This window comes from Vicia villosa, linkage group LG4, assembly GCF_029867415.1.
Source record: "Vicia villosa cultivar HV-30 ecotype Madison, WI linkage group LG4, Vvil1.0, whole genome shotgun sequence".
Classification (NCBI taxonomy): Eukaryota; Viridiplantae; Streptophyta; class Magnoliopsida; order Fabales; family Fabaceae; genus Vicia; species Vicia villosa.
Window position 1 is genome coordinate 59,745,141 of NC_081183.1, and position 17,252 is coordinate 59,762,392.

The 17,252-nt window shown below is 40.2% G+C and overlaps 1 protein-coding gene across 1 annotated transcript; it reads right to left on the reverse strand.

Moving 5' to 3' along the window:
* Positions 1-207: 207 nt before the first annotated feature.
* On the reverse strand, positions 208-6,593 carry LOC131597260 (uncharacterized). The gene is made up of 2 exons (XM_058869967.1): positions 6,135-6,593; positions 208-459 (listed from the first exon to the last, which is right to left on the reverse strand). The coding sequence occupies exons 1-2, from the start codon at positions 6,591-6,593 to the stop codon at positions 208-210; spliced, it is 711 nt and encodes a 236-aa protein (XP_058725950.1).
* Between the last annotated feature and the right edge of the window lie 10,659 nt (positions 6,594-17,252).

Below are 17,252 nucleotides of genomic sequence, written 5' to 3' on the forward strand. Positions count from 1 at the left end.
TCAATAACATACTTCTACGCATAATAAACAACACAAGATTCAATCTCATAGCACAATCCAAAGTAATGAAAAAATGCGTTGCATTGGTATCAATAATAGCAATCAAAGGTGTACCATTAATAAAGCTTATACCTCGGATTAACCTATCCTCAACAGTGGTCTCAGATCCAGACAATGCAAACACCTTTCCTTTTGCTTGCTCCTTTTTTAGCTTATCACACTTGAAGCTAATGTGCCCTTGCTAACCACAATTTTAGCAATCACACTCGAACCAACTCTATAATCCACAGCTTTGTGACCCGGCTTATCACACTTGAAACACTTTCCAAAGTTCCCGTTGCATTCATTACCATGATGTCCCTTGACACCACACTTGTAGCGCTTAATCGGAGTAATAGCTCCTCCTCCACTTGGCTTTCCGCCATAACCATATTTCTGCTTCTTCTTATCTGTCATACCCTAATTTTGACCCCCCCTGAGATGTCATACTTTTAGGCTTTTCATCAGAATCAAAACAGATACTCAGAATAGTCACTTGTTCATCTGGTGCTTAATCGAGGGTGTTCAGAAACAAAAGAGCTCAGGCAAAGGATCAATCAATAAAAGAGATGGTCTCCAACACAAACATAGGACTCAAAAGCTTCATTCTATTCACCTATGATTGATTAGACACCCATCACCTGGACCCAAGTTGCTTACTTCACCAGTCTAGGGTTTTGAGCCCATCAAGGACTAAAATCAGGGATCACATTTCGGGAACCCTAAAAAGCTCCAAGGCATCACTCAAAGGCTTCAATCATCTCCAATTAACTCATATGACAATATCCATAAGACATTACACTTCAATTCAAGGCCTACAGTCATCAATTTCAGCTAGTCGACAATTAGGGTTTTTGACCTATTCGTCAAGATAGTTGACTTTTTAATCAGGACATGGATCTAAAACTCAAAACATGACTCAAGGACTTCTATTACCTCAATATAATCCATTCACATCATTCATTTGAGGAGGAGAGTTTGATTCATCACAAAAGTCCAAGATTTCACTTCATCTAGAAAAAGTCAATTATACAAGATAACCTTTGACTTTTAGGATTTTTGGTCAAACCATGACTTTTTTAAGATCAATATCATCAATATATGATTATTAAAGTCATTTGGCAAAAGAAACTCAAGAAAATTCATCATGGATCAAAAATTCAGGAATTAGGGTTTTTAAGGGCATTATGGGAACTCAAAAGTTCACCTACACAACTCCAAAAACTTCCAACATGAAAGTTGTAGATCTTGAAAAATAAAACAACATCTTACAAGACAACTTTTTTCAAGGAATCAATCATTTAAGAGATTTGTGAATTTTGAAGTTTTAGGTCATAAAAACTTAGAAAAATTCTAAGTGTTTTTGACCTAGTTTTCTTCCTACCTTAGGCTCATTTTTCACAATTTTCCCAAATGATTCTGGAGAAACCCCAAACTAATGAATTGAAGTAGATGTTTAGTGCTTTCCAAATTGTGCTCAACCTTCTCCAAATTCATTTTGAGCTAGGAGTTATGCTTGTTCAAAGTTGGCCTCATGAAGTAAAATTATAGGTCATGTACAATTTGGAACTTTGTAATTTTGTGCATATGGCCTCACTAATGGATGATACACGACCCATAACACATCTGCAAACATACCATGCATTCATTTTCACCATGGCATAAGAATTGAAGAAGATTCCCAAAAGCAAGAACATGTGATTATGTAATCATTACTTTTGAGAAGTTATGGTAAGTAATGATTCATCAATTGGAATCTTCTCCTAAGCCAATAGAAAGCCTCTACATATCAGAAATGTTCCCCAAGATCAGATAGAATCAATGGATAGGGAGCTAAATCGGTTTGGCCATCATTGCATTTTGGAGATTCTTTGAATTCTTCATGGCCAAGAAACCAAAACTCTCTCATTAAGCAAGCTCACTCCCTCAATCTGTTCAGAACTCTTTGCCTATAAATACAAGTGCCATCCTTCATATTAATCACACCAAAGCAACTCCAATTCTTGCTTTCTCTTTCTCTCCCTCATGCTTATGGTTTTTCAAAGTTCTTTGGCAAGAAGAATCGATTTCTTCAAACCAGAGCTCTTCTTTGAGAAGTAAGCATTCTAACATCTCAAGGAGGTTCATTAGAGGTGATCCAAGCACCTGGATCACTTCTGTAAGTGGAGCAACACCATAGTCACTCTCACTTTGGAGCTTAAGCAAGTGGAGGTCTGTAGAAGAATTCAGAAGGTGTCAAGCCAAGCTAAGCACATCAACATGTTCCTAGAGGGTAGTGAAGCTATTCAGATGCCTGCAGCACATCTGTAACTACAAATTCATCAACCTCCATGTTCACTTGAAGCTCAATTTGAAGCAGTCGAGTTGGACGATTTAGAGGGATTCAAGTCATAATAGATATTCAGTTAGCATCACTGAGTCCCCGGGAAGCTTTTAGGATCACTCACACAAGCCCAGGTGTTCCTCATCATCCTCACGACCTCCATTTTCAGAGGTATTTTTTCAAACTCTAACCCACTTATTCGAGTACTCTTTCTCATATATCTCGATACTAGTTTGTTCAGCATCATAAGAGGGTTAAAAACCCTCTATCATCATTCATTTATCTTTCAGTATAGCCATTTAATTTGATTTTCAAATTCTAGGGTTCTTCACGTTTTTTAGTAAATTCGTTAGATGTAGTTAATATAAATCTGTGTTAATTACATATTTGAGTTCGTGAGGAAATTTAGAGTAAAATCCATGTTTACATCACCCTGTTTGGTTGAGAAACGAGCAAGTTCACAAATTCAAAATTTGAGAGCTTGAGGAAGAAGATGACAATGGTGGTGGCGCGCAAAATTCAAATTCAGGGCTAAAAGTTTATTTTATTTTGAATGGTGGTTGTTTCATAAACGACTAAATCGTTATAGCCCAGTGGTAAAGAGTGTTTGTGTGTTGCGCGTGCCCAAGGTCTGGGGTTCGAATCCCCCTCGCCCCAGACCTTTTGATTTTATTTCTTTTTTTGCTTCTATACACTTGGATAACATATGTATTGCAATGGAGTCACTCCTTTGACACCAAGCGCGCGTTGGCCTAGTGGTGTTGTTTTGAGTAGTTGATTGCAAGGGCGTGGGTTCATGCCATGGTGGAGACAAACCTATTTTTTTTACCACTAATTTCCTTTATTTTCTTCACAACTTCACATAATTAATTCACCTATCAAATTAAATCATTTTTACTTCATTTTTCACACACTTCTCATTTAATATATCTATTTTGAGGATATACCAAAAAATCATAAAAACTATATTATATTAGTATGTTTTAATTAGGTTTAAAATCATATATTTTAAGTATGTTTTAATACTTAGAAAATATAAATTTCACTTGGTTTTCAAAACAAAATCTCTTGTAAATATTTTTGTGATAAAACCCTAATCATTTAGGTCTTAATTAGGCACAGGCTTTGTCTTTACCTTAATTAAAGTTGACATTTCCAATCTTCAAAACTGTTTTTAATCTCCGATCAAACGAACGATCCAGGTTTTCAGACAACAAAACCTTGTATCATTCAAATCATTTTCAACTGTTTCTCATAAAACAGTAAATAAATCTTAGGGCCTCTAATAGAGTGTAAGTCCCAAACCCCTTTTATTTTTATAGATAATCAACTGTTTTCACAAGAGTAATCATTTCAATTGCAAATCATTTTCAACTGTTTCTTATAAACAGTAAACAAATCTTTGGGCCTCTAATAGAGTGTAAGTCCCAGCACCTTTTTCTTTTTATAGTTTGTTTTCAATAACTATATTTACAAAATATTCTATCTGTTTTCAAAACATTCTTCTGGTATTTGAAGGGAATTATTCCCGGTCAAACTCTTCAGATACCTATGTGACCTTTATCCATCTTCACTTCTTCTGTTTTCAAAAACCTTTAACTGTTTATCATAAATATTCAACTGTTATAAAAATTACTGGTAAGGCTTTGTACATACTTCTTCAAAGGCCTCCACTCCATCCAGGTTAGGCTTTATAGCTTTCAATTTATAGTCTTTATTTAAAATTACTGTCAAATATATAACTGTTTATATATTGTTTAGAACTATGTTTGAGTATAAACCCTAGGACAGTTAAACTATATATATATATATATTATTGGAATATGGCCTAGGATTGAGAATGTCTTCCCGATGAAGGCTCTTTCCTAATTAGAGATCTTTAGTTCAAACCCTCAAGATGAATTATTCCCGGTGAAACATCTTGAAAAAGCCTTAGAACAAAAACTAGGACACATCCACCCAAAGAGGAATTATTCCCGGTGAAACCTCTTACCCATTTGCTTAAAGCCAAAATAAGTTCAAAACCACATAGCTTTCTCTTGTGCTATAACAAGGACCCTCGATTAGCCTCCTCTTGGGCTTTGTACAAGGACCCACAGGCTTCTTAAAAGTATTTCCAGCTTCCTCTTGAGCTTGTATACAAGGACCCATCAGGTTTCTTATAAACATAGGAACAGGTCTTTAGTCACCTCTTAGCCTATCCTGGTGAGTTTCTTCCATTCTTTAAACCAGACTCTAAACAAGCTAAGATTGTCTGAATCTCATATTGAGTACACCTTTTGGAATGAGAGACATGGACAGTCTCTGTCACCCTTATCTTCATTATTTTCCTTAGCAGAGTCTAGGATCCATAGTTATCTATCCTCAGTCAGTGTTAGCCTTCATCTTGGGCTTTAAAACAAGAAGTCTCAATTAGATAATATTTTTGCTAACATTCAAAATCCCTGGAAAGGGTTAGCCTCCAAAAAATCAGTCTTTTACTAGATAAATCCTCCAGCAGAGTAAAACTCCCCAAAGAGTCAGCCTCAACCTTGGGCTTCACACAAGGCATGAAACAATAACTTCCCCAGTTAAGAGTCACCCACAACCTTGGGCTTCATACAAGGCACAAAATAGAGTCTCCCTAAGTAGAGTCAGCCACAATTCTGGGCTTTGTACAGAATACCAAATAAAATCCATCAAATAAATACTCTCTAGCTAGAGTCGGCCTCAATTCTGGGCTTTGTACAGAACACAAAAACTCTTTAGTTTAAATCCATCCCCAGTGGAGTTATCTCCCAAAGTCAATAAATCAATCAAAAGCCTCAAGCTTGGGCCTCATACAAGCCAGCAAAAAATCAAATCTTTTATACAGTAGGTAGACATAGCTTATCTCTATAGAGAGATCTTTCTCCTATCTCACCACATTCAAACAAACAAACATTCCAATTTCAATTTCAATTTCAATTTCAAACATTCTCCCATTTAGGACTTTGAAAGGCATGCTCTGAGGCAAACAAACCCAGACTTGTACACTTTCCCTAATTTGGATGAGAATCCTTCTTTCATTTAAGAGACACGCGACTGGCATACTTGCAAACATACAAGTAAGGTCCCTATCTTAATGAAATGAATTCAGCTTTTCTGTCACTTTAAAAATGTTTGTGGTGGAATAGTAGAAATACCTCTCTATGAAGATGACTTCGTGTCTCTTTACTGTAAACAGAGATTTAATTCAAGCTTCAACCTTGAGCTTCAAGCAAGGCACCAAAAATAATTAATTTCCCTAATTAGTTCCCCGAACTACACTAAGCTCTGACTTCCATTAGGGATATGTAGGCATGAGGTTCACAAGGAATCCCAGCGAGCTAACAAAATACCAAAAATAGTCAGTTTGTCTATCTTTCTTTTCAATTCAATTTAATTCTCTCTCCTAACACAAAGGAGAAACTTTCCCAATAATAAGCAACAAACACAAACACATAGACACGGAGAAGGTTCCCGTAGAGTACTACGGATATGTAGGGTGCTTAAACTCTTCCCTATGTATAACCGACCCCCCGGACTCCAGAATTTCTAGTCTAGGTGAATCCCCACACTTAGCAAACTCCTAGGTTTTATTTGAGATCTTTTTCCCCTTTCCTACTCGTAGGATAATTAAAAAGTTCGTGTGATATCGTAGGAAGAACTGAAACAAAATTCATCCCGCCCCGGGCGCTTCCTCCTTCCAAATTTCGCGTGAAGGGTCTAGCGTGCCGTCCTCCCAAGTGAAACAGGGAGGTAAAGAAACGACCTCCACATTATCTTCATACGGTTTCCCACGGTACGGTCCATTCCCTTTCCCATCATTCGAAGACTTGTAGTGAGAAGCACTCTCCCTACTATCCTCATCATAAATCCGTCTCTTGTTAACCAACTCTGTAAAACGAGTAATTTGTTGGTAACCAATAGCTTTCTTGATATCATGCCTCAAACCATTCACAAAATTCAAGCACTTAGACTTCTCTGCATTCATAGTATTGTAATGAGGACAATACATGATCAACTCTTGAAATTTTGTAACATACACCGCTACAGTTCCATTCCCTTGCTTCAATTCCAAAAATTCCACCTTTTTCTTTCCACGCACGTCTTCCGAGAAATAGTTTTCCAAAAATGCATCACGGAAGAGAGCCCAAGTAACTTTTATGTCTTCCTCATCAAATCTTTGCACATTTTTACTCCACCAATCCTCAGCTTCTTTCTCTAGCATGTGAGTGCCAAACTGCACCTTTTGCACATCGGTACAATTCTTGACTCAAAAGATTTTCTTGATTGTTTTCAGCCATGCTTGTTCCTTATCAGGTTCTTGCTCTCCTTCAAAGATCGACGGCTTGTTTCTTCTGAAGTCTCCTAAAGCACATAAATTATTCTCCTCTCCATTGCCAGCATTCGCATGTGGTACTTGCCCTATAGCACCAGCCAACATCGTCAGTGCCTCGGTAATAGCGTCATCATTCCTTCCCGCAACCATTGTCCTAAGACAACCAACAATCAAACAGACAAATAGTATTGATCGTGTCAAACACATAAATCTAATACAACAGAAATAAAAGACATTGATAACCTTGACCAACTGGACGACCATGCTCTGATACCACTAATGTAACACCCTTTTTCTAAACCCCAAATATTATAAATATTCACAGTATAATAAAATGCATAAACAAAAGGGCGTCACATTTTATTTTCACCGTAATAAAAACCTAAGACAAACATACAAAATATGCACTAATCATCTTGTAACACAATTTGATACTTCAAGCTTTCATACATTATGCATATCGCACGCGGAATAATAAATCTCATGCTATATCCATCTACTAAATCATATAACATAAGAAACTCATATATATATATATATATACACATGTCATATGAATTCGATAGTTAGGCAATATAGCAAACAACGTGTTATATTAAACATATCAAGTCATACATCATAAAGATAACAATATCCAAACAATAAGACATAAGTTTAAATAAACCCTCTGTGTTACATGACCAGAGCATTTAACTCACTACCTAATCAAAACGATAAACCAAAATGCTCCTCGGCTAAATCCTCGGACAAACTCACAATCGTCGGAACCTGCACGATGTTACAATGTACATAATTCAAACAGAAGGGTGAAAATTCACATCATAATGAATACATACAATATGTACAATGAATATAGCGTACAATAGCATAATCATTCATCACACTTCATAATTTGAATTAAGTTCCACAATTATTGCACATAACACAAATACGATTACCACACGAGTAACACATCGATTCAAAACAATCACATAACAACAATGCGACTCGAAATGCAATTAATGTGACTTAATGCATGTGGTACCATTGTGAGTATCAAGCTCACCGCTCCCGATTAAAAAAAGAGTCACGCTTCCGATCTGGACAAGATCAAAGCCCTCAAAATATGAACGTATGGTTCACCGCTTCCGAATCCGCAAAAGGGAACAAAGTCGCTCATGTTTCCACGCAAGGATCAAAGCCAACCGGAGTACAATCTTCCCATGTATGCATGTACAACATTACACAACATATGTAATTAAGATTATCACACAACCTTAATTATCCAAGAATATCACATAATTCACACAACTCGAATTATTCACCAAAATGTCGTACAATACTAATTCATCAGTAAACATGAATACTCTCAGCATTTCATTATCATTTATAACATGTAGTACACAAGCCAATTCATTTATTCACTCCATTCACAAATTCACATCATACATATATCAAAACATAATTATCATGTATTGATTCATTTTTTATTCAAAACCTATCCAAACATCACTGGATAACTTATTAAAATTCATGGAAATCCATATAAAAACTTACGCATTAAGGATCCCAAGCCAAAAAATCGAAACTCCAAAATTTCATAACAGACTCTCGCGGCGCGTCACACCTCCTCCTCGGCACAATAAAGACCTGTCGCGACGCGACTATGCGATTTCTGAGAAAAACCCATTTTTGACAGCATGCAGATTTTGTCCCAATCGAACCAAAATCTCATTCCAGACAGAAATTCAACACATATATATTGTTCCTAACATGTTTCTACTCATGGGTTAACATTATAATATCATTAAACATGTTTTGATTCACAATATCTCACAAATATACAAAACCCTAACATATGAAATTGAGATAATTGAATACTTATCATACTACTATACATTGCATACATATATAATCAAGATAATGAGATTTCTCCCCCTTACCTAGAATCAAAAGTCCATCTTCTTCTAGTTTCCCTCGATTTTGCTCTTTCCTCCTCTTTCTTCTATCTTTACCAAATGATAATGTTATGAAAAGTGACCTAACCCTTACTATCTCCTTTATCTCTAATTGGGCTTAGTAACACTTACTACCCATCATTTCTATTTCAACTATTTATGCCCATTAACATATTATCTCATTATACAACTAAAAGTCTAATTTAATCTAATTAGCACAAATCACCAATTTAATTAATTATTATACCACCAAATAATTAAATAAGTAATGATCAAAAACACCAAATTAGATAATTAATAAAATAGCTAATAAAATCGGGATGTTACAACTCTCCCCCGCTTAAAAGATTTTCATCCTCGAAAATTACCTCAAGTGAACAACTCCGGATACGAATCCTTCATCTCACTCTCGAGTTCCTACGTCACATTGCCCTCGGTTGGTCCTCCCCAAATCACTTTTACCAAAGCGATATACTTACCAAAAAGTTTCTTCACTTCACGATCCTCGATTCGCCTAGACGATGTATAAACCGTCAAGTTATCCCTTACTTGAACATCATTCAATTGAACAACATGCGATTGATCCGCAATGTGCCTCCTCAATTGAGACACATGGAACACATCATGAAGATTAGCAAGTGATGGTGGTAATGGAATCCGATATGCCACCTCACCTATTCTCTCGGAAATCTAATAAGGACCAATGAAATGCAGTGTCAACTTACGTGACTTCAAAGCTCTACCCACACCCGTTAGCGGAGTAACCCTAAGGAAGACATGATCATCCTTCTCAAACTCAAGTGCATTCCTTCTCTTATCATGATAACTCTTTTGACGACTCTGAGAAGCTTTCATCTTCTCCCGAATCATCCTAATCTTATCCGTAGTTTGTTGAACTATCTGGGGTCCAACCACAACACTCTCTCCAGATTCATACCAACACAAAGGCGTCCTACACCTCCTACCATACAAAGTCTCAAAAGGTGCCATTCCAATACTTGAATGGGAACTATGGTTATAAGTAAACTCAATTAAAGGCAAGAAACTATCCCAAGTTCCTCCTTGTTCCAAAACACAAGATCTCAAAAGATCCTCAAGCGACCGAATCGTTCTCTCAGTTTGACCATTAGTTTGTGGATGATACGCCGAACTCAAACGCAACTTAGTACCCAAAGCATCTTAGAAAGCCTAACCCAGCCCTACGATAAATTTCTAAGGCCTGAAACTGGCCTATGACCTATGATAGTCTTTTATTTCAAGCTTTGTCTGACATTTTTAAAAGTCTGGCCTAGTCTGAAAGCTTATTTAATAGTCTGTTTCATATTAATACATTCAAATAGTCCATTTTAACCATGAAGTCTTATTGGCTACCTATATATATATATATATATATATATATATATATATATATATATATATATATATGCATATATATGTCGGTCAATATGACTCATTAGTAGAAAATTAGCTTTTAGTGACCGAATTAGAGACCGAAAAAGCTTAAAAATCGGTTACTAAAACATTTTGTGACCGATTTAGCGACCATTACTTTTTGGTTGAAAGAGTGCTAGTTGCTAAGCTTTTGCGACGAATTTAGTGACCAAAATTTAGTGATCGAATTTGTGATTGAATTTAGTGACCAATTTTAGTGTTCTTTTACATAAAATAAAAGATAAAAACTGTGATACTTAAGAATCAAACTTGTGACTTCCGAGTATTAAAATAAGACATTGCCATTACACAACTTAACATCTATTGTTATATTCTATATTTAAACACATATACATATAGTTTTATATTTAAATACTATTTATTAAAACAACAAAAAAATGAAAATTTTACTAAAAATTAAAAATTGAAAGAGAATTGAAATTTTAAAAAAAATGAAAAAGAAATAGTAGCATAATAAATAGGATTAAAATTATAAAAAGAAAATAAAAAAATATTAGTGACCGAAATTTGGGTCTCTAATTCTTTGGTCACTAAAAGTAAATTTGACTTCATAAATATTTTTACTAATCTAAGTGTTCTGGACCAACCCAATCAATATAATTGGGCCAACCCAGCCTTCGGCCCAAGACCATTTAGACCGCGCGTGTCAAGATTCGCCCCTATCGCTCCTGGCATATTAACGAGACAGCCGACCACGAGGGACCCCCGTGTCCGGTAAACAATCAGTTCACGCGTCACCTAAATATCTGCCCCAGAAAGAGGAGTCCAATTTGCGCATAAACATCTTATAAATAGCCCTCTCACCACAGAGGGCAAGGTAATCTTTTCTTACCCCCAAAACTCTCTCACTTTGTTGTACCTTGTGGAACATATACTTACTTTGGCATCGGAGTTCCTTGCAGGTACAACACCTTTTTCCCCTACCAACCGTTCGGAACTTCAAGACTTCACTGTTGCTGGCCATCTGATCTGATCGGTAAGATCAGTGGTGCCGTCTGTGGGAACTCTAGCTCCCCCGTTCCTTTTCTTGCACCTTCTTGATCCATTCTTGCCTCCTGCAAGAACCCAGGAACCAAAGCCTTAATCAAATCATTACTCATGGCCGGCAATAACGAAAATCCCTCTTCATTAGACGCTGCAATACTCAAGAGAAACGACATCTCCGTCATTCCGCCTTCCAGAAACACTGTCCCTAGAGACGGTGTCACAGCGTCCCCTTCCCCAAAAGATCTCCAAGATGATCAATTTCATCGTTTCGAAGATACGAGCGGGAAGGACAACCACGAAGAAAGTCTGGGCAACCCTTTCCTCTCCAAAGGACAGACTCCTAAAGATCAGACCATAAACGTTGTTCTAGCTGCTCTTGCCTAGACCAATGCGCTCATATAATAGCAAAGTGACCGAATCGGGGCCCTCGAGCAGAAGCGCCGCTCAAAAACTCCACTCGATCACAAAACTCGCTCTCGACGCGAGGTAGTCACCAAGAAACGCCCTCGTTCCCCCTCCCCCAAGGAGAATACGGGTCCCTCTTCCAAGAAATGGTCGAGCGAACAATGTTCCCGACACCGTTCACTGTCCCCACGGCCAAAAAGGAATTTTGGATCACCCCCGGCGAAGCACGACGACAACCGAAGGCGACGCAGGTGTAGTCAGAGCCGATCTTTTTCTCCATCAGCCAGCGACAACGAAGAAGAGCGCCATGGTCCTCTATCCCAAGCAATCTTGGAGGCTCCCCTTCCAATCGGTCTCGAAAAACCCCCTCCGCTGGGCACTTACGACGAGACCACTGATCTAGACGAACACATAGAGAACATCGACGCCCTTCTCGACTATAGAGGGGTGCCCAGTGCCATCAAATGTCGTTTGTTCCCTACCACCCTGCGCAATGGAGCCATGACTTGGTATAAAAGTTTGCCCGACGAGTCTATCACTTCATGGAAAGTGCTCGGGAAACTTTTTTCCAGACACTTCACGGCTTCCCGGAGACACCTAAATCAAAAGCCTCCTTGGAAGCCATCATCCAAGGAAAAGATGAGTCTTTACGGGCGTATATAGAAAGATTTAACAAAGAAGTCGTACAAGTGTCCACCACTGCCCATATGAAGAAATTCTTGCTCGAGCGCGGCCTCCGACCATGGTCGGACTTCGCTAAAGCCGTCGGAATCGAAACACCGGCCACTCTGGACGAGTTCTTCCTCAAAGCTCATGCATACATACAATATAAGGAAAAAGAGGCCACTCACACGGTACGCAATTCTAGACAAGAAGAAACCAGCAAGAATGGTCGACAAGACGATTCCCGTCGGGGAACGGACAAGAAGAAAGACGACAAGGGCCGGGATCCCAAAGACTACAAAGCCCTAGCCGGGAAATTCCGAGAATACACCCCACTCAACGCCTCAAGGGAACGCATCTTGAACGAGTGCGCAAACGCCGAATTCCAGACGGGCAAGGTCCGCTTCCCTAAAACCATGCCCGCACGACCGAACTTGGATAAATCAAAATACTGCCGGTTCCACAAAGGCCACGGGCACAACACCGAGGACTGCATCCACCTAAAGGATTCCATAGAAATATTAATCAGGGAGGTACATTTGAAACAATATGCGAAGAAGCAGGAAGCCGCGAGGGAAACTAAACCAGTAACCGAGGAAAAACCAGCGGAGGATACACCTGCCATACAAGTAGCCATGAGCATCACCAGGCCGGAAGACTTTTACCTCCCTGACTGGGCTGCACCGGCGACCACCACCTCCCCTTACAGCGCGTGGGAAATGTTCCCCTCTGCCATGGTCATATCGGGTGGAGGATTCAGCAAGCTCACCGTGGGATCCGTAAAGCGCAAGTTTGACGAGCTGATCTCAGCCAGCGCAAACAAGGCCACCATGTTCGACCACACCAAGGGCAGCCCAACCTCCATCTCCTTTTACAAAGAGGAATGACCCGGTGGAGCCCCCAACGCCAACATCCCCCTCCACATCAGGGCTAGGATGGCCAATTTTGACGTACGACGGATATTGATCGATCAGGGAAGTTCAGTAGACATCATGTACTCCCAACTGTTCAGAACGCTTCAACTGAATGACAATCACCTCACTCCCTACATAGGATCCGACCTACAAGGCTTCAATGGCACGGTAACTAAGCCGTGGGGGTTCGTCGAACTCATAGTTACCATCGGATCGGTAGAAACCACGAGGGTCGTCAAAATCCAATTCCTGGTCATCGATTGTCCCTTAATATACCAGTGTATTCTCAGACGCCCGACGCTGGCCGAGTTAATCGTCGTTCCTTCAACCGTGCACCTAAAGCTTAAATATTATACGACTAAGGGACAGGTAGCAACACTCAACGGCGACATCGAAGCAGCTAGGAGGTGCTTCGAAGCCTCCGCCAAGGGCCTGAGCACGATAAAGACACCGGCCCAAGAGAAAATAGCGACCAGTGCAATCTCATAAACCAACAAATATATGCCCCGCATCGACACTGTCGACCTCGACAGTCGCTTTCTGGGAGAATCCGAGCAGAACATCAACTCGGGGGCACAAATGGGATTCTCCGGCCAATTCCTGACGGAGACTTCAAACTCGTGGCCCTCGGAGATGATCTGACTAGGGGAATTAAGATCGAAGCAGACTTGTCGGACCTGGCCAAAAGATAACTCAAAGCTTGCCTCCAAGAAAATGCTGACCTATTCGCTTGGAGCGCTGCAGAGATGCCAGGGCTCGACCCAGAGGTGGTTTGCCATCACCTGACCATCGACCCTGCCTGCAAGGCCATCGCTCAGAGAAGAAGAAAACAGTCACCAGAAAAAACGGCTGCAGCCGAACTAGCTGTAAAAGACCTCCTAGAGGCCAAATTTATATCTGAAGCCAAATACACTACTTGGCTCTCCAATGTTGTACTTGTTAAAAAATCAAATGGAAAATGGCGCATGTGCACTGACTACACCGATCTTAATAGGGCTTGCCCAAAAGATGTTTACCCTCTCCCTAACATAGATAAACTAGTTGATAATTCCGCCGATTTTAAATTATTTTCATTTATGGACACCTACTCCGGGTACAATCAAATACCCATGGCTAAAACTGACAAGAAATACACGGCCTTCATGACCGAATCGGGCAACTACTATTACAACATAATGCCCTTCGGTCTGAAGAACGCCGGTGCAACATACCAGCGCATGATGAATAAGGTTTTCAGAGCAGAGATAGGCGATATGCTCGAAGTCTATATGGACGATATGATCGTCAAATCCCAAGAAGAAACCGATCATGCCGCCCATCTCAAAAGGGTTTTCGAACAAGCCCGAAAGTGCAAAATGAGGTTCAACCCCGAGAAATGAACGTTCGGCGTTCGGGCAGGAAAATTCCTCGGTTTCTATCTAACGTAAAGAGGAATTGAAGCCAACCGTGATAAATGCAGGGATTTTCGGACCTGTTGTAACACCCCATACATACATTGCCTAGGATATACGTATATGGCATTAAAATGGTACTCAAAAATCATAAACATAAGCAGCGGAATAGATAATGTATAAGTACAAGTACAAAAGCCTAAACTGTCATGGCCAAAAAGTACATGAATTCCAAGTGGTACAAATACATATCCATGGTACAAAAGATAGAGATACGAAAGATCATAAACTACGATAGAACGCATCGCCAAGAAACATCAACTCGAAGCTAAGCCATCTTACCCTTGCCTCGATCCTGCCTCGAACCACCTGTAAAAAGAATAATTGGAATGGGGTGAGATTACTAAATCTCAGTGAGTCTCCCTATCTTACGGGTTCACTCAGTTCTACAGGGAACATGCAATCAACAGATTCACCGAGAATCCGGGTTACCTCACGGCTAGGTACAAGTACAAACAAGGTACACCACCATTGGAAGTCCCATAACTATCCAATGTGGCCACAAAGATAACCACATAGTCAAAACCACCGTATGCAAATCCGTACCCATGTACGAGGAATCCAGGAGTAAGTTACAGCCCGCTCATTAGGCTACGCAATCCACACCCTCGGTGAGTTACACCCATACATCGAATCAAGAGACTTGCACATGCACACCGCAAGACAAATCGGATTTACTTCCTAAACGGATTCCATCCGAGATGAGTTACAGCCGCGACGTTGCCTAAATGGTGCCCGACCCCATCTTTGTCTATACGCCGATGTGTTAACGGCTAGTGCAAATACGCCATCTTGATAATACGAGCCCACCGGGCGAAAGCCTAGTGATCTTGCCTACATGGCATCACTAGAGGTGAATCGAAGGTAATATTGCCTACGTGGCATTACCTCTCCACCATACCAAGCACGCAGATGTGTTAACGGCTAGTGGAGAAACGCCCTTGAAGACCTCCACATGCACATTGCAACGGTATTAAGTGTTCTATGCGATTTACCCCCTAATAGCCTAGGCCCACTCCGATTCAAGCATACCACCACACAATCAAGCCACACAGGCAAAGCGTCTCCGAACGTTCAACCGGAACGAACGAGAATAACAATGATCACATCATAACACAATCAACAATTGCATCTCTCAAATATACATGCATACAAGTAAGATGGTGATCATATCATAGTCTCATACACTTAAAACATGTACTAGCATATCATATAAGTCGTAAGAGGCCTTCGATTCCGATACGAAGCGAAACTGCACTCATATGGGAGAATTATCAATTCTGTGTCAGACTAGTTCGCTACAGCGAACTTCTGTTCGCTACAGCGAACTCAAACAGAACCTAAACTTCTGCAAATCCAGGTCAATTCGCTACAGCGAACTCCCAGCGAAGGAAAGTTCGCTACAGCGAATAAATCAATTCAACTCCCAGGCTTAGTCGCTACACAGTTCGCTACAGCGAACCATTCGCTACAACGAATGAAAGTTCGCTGCAGCGAACTCTGCAAAATCAGCAAAATGCATAAACGCATTTGGGGTCCCCAAGCCCTAAATTTCTACATGCAGCCATTAATGATCAAATAATAAGCTATAGTAAAGATACATATACTCCTTATTACCAGAAAGGAGGGTTAAACATGCAATTTGTAAGATCATTGAACATTTACTCTCAAAAACCCTTTAACCCCAAACATGGCATAAACCCCATAGGATACCCCAAGGTCTCTATCTATGAGACTCACCTTGAAGAGGGGCAGTAGGAGCTGCGAAATCAGAAGAAAAAGATGAAGATTGCTTAATTAATGGTGCATGCAAGGTTGATGATGAAGTTGTGTTATGGGCCTCCTTCTCCTTCCTCTTGCTTTTCACGTTTCCTTCCTCTTCTTTCTCCAAATTCTATTTGTTTACCAAGAATAGAATGAGTCTCAAGCCAAACACATCCTTAAGTCTTTAGTATTAGGTGCATTGACCACAACACCCTCCAACTAGACTCTATTTACCATGATGCCACTCAGTTACATCTCAACTAAATGAATTTCTTATTATTAAATCTCTTGAAATAAAATTAGGATATTACACCTGCCCACCCCGAACTCGAAAAAATCAATCCAAACATTAAACGGCATGCTCACGTCACTATCCAGGTTTGTGGCCAAATCCGCCCAGCATGCCCTTCCCTTATTCAAACTCTTATGTAAAGAGACCGCTTTCGAATGGACAGAAGAGTGTGAACGCGCCTTCCCACATCTCAAGCAAACCCTGTACTGCCCACCGGTCTTATCAAGGCCTGAGGTCGGCAAAACCCTATACATTTACCTCGCGGTAGCCACCGAGGCCGTCAGCGCGGCCTTGATACGAGAAACCCCGGAAGGCCAAAAACCCATTTACTTCACGAGCAAAGCACTTCAAGGTCTCAAGGTCAGATACCAACGGATCGAAAAGGTCGGGCTCGCGTTAATAACTGCAGCACGGAGACTCAGGCACTATTTCTTAGCTCACACCATAATCGTGCGAACCGAGCAACCTGTGAAACAATTGCTTGCACAGCCCGATATGGCCGGACGGATGCTCCTCTAGTCGTTAGAGCTCGCAGAGTTCGACGTTAAATACGAAGGAAGAAAAGCCCTTAAGGCACATGTCTTAGCATATTTCGTGGCCAAGATGACCTTCCCAGAAACAACGAACTGCAACACCCGAAGATGGATCATATACGTGGACAAAGCCTCCAGCTCAACTGGCAG